Here is a 5000-nt window from a genome sequence, read left to right on the forward strand (position 1 = left end):
TGAGCTCAAGATATGAACGTAAGGGTCAAGTGTGAGGTCAAGATAGTAACGTAAGGGTCAAGTGTGAGGTCAAGATAGTGACGCAAGGGTCAAGTGTGAGCTCAAGATAGGGACGTAAGGGTCAAGTGTGAGCTCAAGATAGGGACGTAAGGGTCAAGTGTGAGCTCAAGATAGGGACGTAAGGGTCAAGTGTGAGCTCAAGATAGTAACGTAAGGGTCAAGTGTGAGGTCAAGATAGTGACGCAAGGGTCAAGTGTGAGCTCAAGATAGGGACGTAAGGGTCAAGTGTGAACTCAAGATATGAACGTAAGGGTCAAGTGTGAGCTCAAGATAGGGACGTAAGGGTCAAGTGTGAGCTCAAGATATGAACGTAAGGGTCAAGTGTGAGCTCAAGATATGAACGTAAGGGTCAAGTGTGAGCTCAAGATATGAACGTAAGGGTCAAGTGTGAGCTCAAGATAGGGACGTAAGGGTCAAGTGTGAGCTCAAGATAGGGACGTAAGGGTCAAGTGTGAGCTCAAGATATGAACGTAAGGGTCAAGTGTGAGCTCAAGATAGGGACGTAAGGGTCAAGTGTGAGCTCAAGATAGGGACGTAAGGGTCAAGTGTGAGCTCAAGATATGAACGTAAGGGTCAAGTGTGAGCTCAAGATATGAACGTAAGGGTCAAGTGTGAGCTCAAGATAGGGACGTAAGGGTCAAGTGTGAGCTCAAGATATGAACGTAAGGGTCAAGTGTGAGCTCAAGATATGAACGTAAGGGTCAAGTGTGAGCTCAAGATAGGGACGTAAGGGTCAAGTGTGAACTCAAGATAGGGACGTAAGGATCAAGTGTGAGCTCAAGATATGAACGTAAGGGTCAAGTGTGAGCTCAAGATATGAACGTAAGGGTCAAGTGTGAGCTCAAGATATGAACGTAAGGGTCAAGTGTGAGCTCAAGATATGAACGTAAGGGTCAAGTGTGAGGTGTTGAAGAACAACGTGGCAACATGTCAAGAATTCGTAAGGAAGCGAAGACGTTCACATGAAGAACAGAAACCCCTCCTAAACCCCCCCAGACAAAAAAAGGGCAACGGAGAGGAATGAAGTTTGCTTTTGAAATAATAATGAATGATGAAGGTTAAACGCAACACTTGTGCTCAGATGAGCGATATTTTTTTTTTTTTTTGCTATTGATTTCAGTCTTAAAGTTGAGCCTTGAATTCAAAAGGGTCGATTATCCTTAAATTTAAAGTGTGTGAAACCCTTTCTTTTTTTTTTTTTGCTATTGATTTCAATCTTAAAGTTGAGCCTTGAATTCAAAAGGGTCGATTATCCTTAAATTTAAAGTGTGTAAAACCCTTAAAAAGATAATCTTCGTCTGAGTTTTAGATTGAAATGAAAAATTCGAATAAAAATTCTAATTTCCAAATGAAAATTCTACTTTCCAAATAAAAATTCTAATTTCCAAATAAAAATTCTACTTTCCAAATAAAAATTCTAATTTCCAAATAAAAATTCTACTTTCCAAATAAAAATTCTAATTTCCAAATAAAAATTCTAATTTCCAATGTGCTTAACCGAATTTGATATTAGAATAACCAATATTGAAATTGAAGTTGAAAGTGAAAGCTGATCATATTGATACAAGGGTAGGACAAAATCGAAGTTTAGAATCAAAGTCAAAATCAATGACAAAGTTGTTTCGTTCAAGACCAAGAAAATATATGAAATTCAGGAATTAGAAAATGAAAGATGATCTCAAAATTTGGATCATAAAGTCAGAGAGGCAAAGTTTTTAAATGATTTCAAAATCTATTTCTAAATACTTAAGTCCGTGTTAATTACAGATTGAGAATTGTAAATAAAAAGGTCAGAAAACGTACAGAATGAACTTTAAACTTATTCTTGACCTTTAAGCTAAAGATCAAGGTTAAGTTTAAATTATAAATCCGACCTTTGATTATTCTCACAATCACCTCCAACAGTTCCTATGCAAATTATCTAAGCGTAAAGTTTGTTTGGAAATTGAAATTTTGATAAAGCCAGCAACGCCAGTTGGACTTCCAAAATGCCATTCAAAACGGCGTTCAAAGTAAGGGTCATCATTTCTAAGACGTATATCAAAATCAAACATGAATAATCTCGCTTTTCTTGCTTAATGGCAGACATATTGAAAACTGCTGATAACACAATAATAGAAGATTCAATGATATTTCTCTTGGTAATAGAGTTAGAGTTAATAACTGAGATGGCGTTACTCCAGTCAATACAATGATCATAGTTTTTAACATAATCAAACAAGGCATTTGATTCTTGTCCCGTTCTTATACTATATTTATGTTGCTTAAGTCTACCAGAAAGATCCTTACCAGTCTGACCAACATAAAATCTATCACAGTTTCCACAAGGCACTTTATAGATGCATCCAAGAGAATTTTCTGGTGAATTCCTGATTAAGATATTCTTTATAGTATTATTGTTGCTAAAGGCAACATTTACATTAAAGGATTTAAGCAACATGGGAAGCAAAGTGAAATTATTATTAAAAGGGAGAACTAAAAGATTCTTGGTGTCAATGGGAGGTTTGGGCTCAACTCTATAAAATGATTTCTTTGCTAACTTAAGGGATTTATCAATGAAAGATCTAGGGTACTTTAACTTAGATCCAATAGAATATATCTTCTCAAACTCATCATCACTAAACTCTGGACTGCAAATACGTAATGCCCTAAGGAACTTATATATATATATATATATATATATATATATATATATATATATATATATATATATATATATATATATATATATATATATATATATATATAAACCCAAGGACAATACAAACAGATATATCGAGACTCACACATGACGTCTAGGGAAGCGGGTTCACTCATCACGGTGGCGATCGTGTTCGTGACCCGGCACTGGTAGTGACCCCTTGCGTCCCGGCTGACCCCCTGTAGCACCAGGTTCTTCCCCTGGGCCAGGATCCCTCGCTCTTTGTCCGTCTGCAGCGCCTCCCCCTGCAGGAGGAATGGAAGGTTCCGGGTGATCTGAAAATAAACATTACCCCCACAAAAAGAATCTATTCACCCTTAACCTCCCTTTCCCTTGCCTGCCTCAACCCACCCTTTTCCCCTACCCTTAGCCTCCCTTTCCCTTGCCACCCTCAACCCACCCTTTTTCCCCACCCTTAACCTCCCTTTCCCTTGCCTGCCTCAACCCAACCCTTTTCCCCTACCCTTAACCTCCCTTTCCATTGCCTCCCTCAACCCCACCCTTTTCCCCTACCCTTAACCACCCTTTCCTTTGCCACCCTCAACCCACCCTTTTTCCCCACCCTTAACCTCCCTTTCCCATCCTCACCCCCATCCCCTCCGACTGTCTATCACACGATGGAAGCCTACGATAGATTTCTCCTCCTACGTAAATCAAATGACTCCAGATCTCAAAGCTGGGATGTGAAGTGAAGACATCTCTCGCTGAACATCTCTCCATTGTGGGTGTTGGCCAAGCATCTCTATTTTACAGTCTTCCTTACACATAGAATAGCTACTCCTACGTATGCAAATGAGTCTGCTACGTTAAAGAGATAAATCTATCGTTTAGCTTGCAAATTATTCATATCTGGGACTAATTACCATAATGTTAATTAGTGTTCCTGCTCTCGTGTTAGATGTACACGCATCTCATTTTCTCTTCCCAGCGAATGAAATTTAGATTCTGTTAGTACGAATGATAAATTTGTATCAAATGATACATTAGTCAGGGATGCAAATGAGATTGCTGTACTGCAATCCTCATCTACTCTTTGCCATGTCATTTTGGAGAGATGTTGTCCAATGGAGATATCAAAATGCTATCTAATGTAGATATCAAAATGCTATCTAATGTAGATATCAAAATGCTATCTAATGTAGATATCAAAATGCTATCTAATGAAGATATCAAAATGCTATCTAATGAAGATATCAAAATGCTATCTAATGTAGATATCATAATGCTATCTAATGAAGATATCAAAATGATATCTAATGTAGATATCAAAATGCTATCTGATGTAGCTATCAAAATGCTATCTAATGTAGATATCAAAATGATATCTAATGTTGATATCATAATGCTATCTAATGTAGATATCGAAATGCTATCTAATGTAGATATCAAAATGCTATCTGATGTAGATATCAAAATGCTATCTAATGTAGATATCAAAATGCTATCTAATGTAGATATCAAAATGATATCTAATGTTGATATCAAAATGCTATCTAATGTAGATATCAAAATGATATCTAATGTTGATATCAAAATGCTATCTAATGTTGATATCAAAATGCCATCTAATGTAGATATCAAAATGGTATCTGATGTAGATATCAAAATGCTATCTAATGTAGGCATCAAAATGATATCTAATGTAGATATCAAAATGATATCTAATGTAGATATCAAAATGATATCTAATGTAGATATCAAAATGATATCTAATGTAGATATCAAAATGATATCTAATGTAGATATCAAAATGATATCTAATGTAGATATCAAAACGATATCTAATGTAGATATCAAAATGATATCTAATGTAGATATCAAAATGGTATCTAATGTAGATATCATAATGATATCTAATGTAGATATCATAATGATATCTAATGTAGATATCAAAATGATATCTAATGTAGATATCAAAATGATATCTAATGTAGATATCAAAATGATATCTAATGTAGATATCAAAATGATATCTAATGTAGATATCAAAATGATATCTAATGTAGATATCAAAATGATATCTAATGTAGATATCAAAATGATATCTAATGTAGATATCAAAATGATATCTAATGTAGATATCAAAATGACATCTAATGTAGATATCAAAATGATATCTAATGTAGATATCAGAGGCAACAGTTACAGCAACAGTGGTCGCCGCAGCAACACCAACAGTGAAAAACGGAAAACGGCATTAGTAGCAACAGTAACAAAAAAACGGCACTAAAACAGTGAA

General features: G+C 35.7%; 1 protein-coding gene across 4 annotated transcripts in view; it reads right to left on the reverse strand.

Moving 5' to 3' along the window:
* LOC139747015 (uncharacterized) overlaps positions 1-5000 on the reverse strand; it is a 154854-nt gene that overhangs the window by 31523 nt on the left and 118331 nt on the right. For all 4 annotated transcript variants that reach the window (XM_071658751.1, XM_071658752.1, XM_071658750.1 and 1 more), the window contains exon 11: positions 2847-3006. In XM_071658751.1, the coding sequence (XP_071514852.1) occupies positions 2847-3006 (160 nt within the window). The remainder of the gene's footprint in view (positions 1-2846; positions 3007-5000) is intronic.

The sequence above is a fragment of the Panulirus ornatus genome, chromosome 67 (genome assembly GCF_036320965.1).
Source record: "Panulirus ornatus isolate Po-2019 chromosome 67, ASM3632096v1, whole genome shotgun sequence".
Lineage (NCBI taxonomy): Eukaryota > Metazoa > Arthropoda > Malacostraca > Decapoda > Palinuridae > Panulirus > Panulirus ornatus.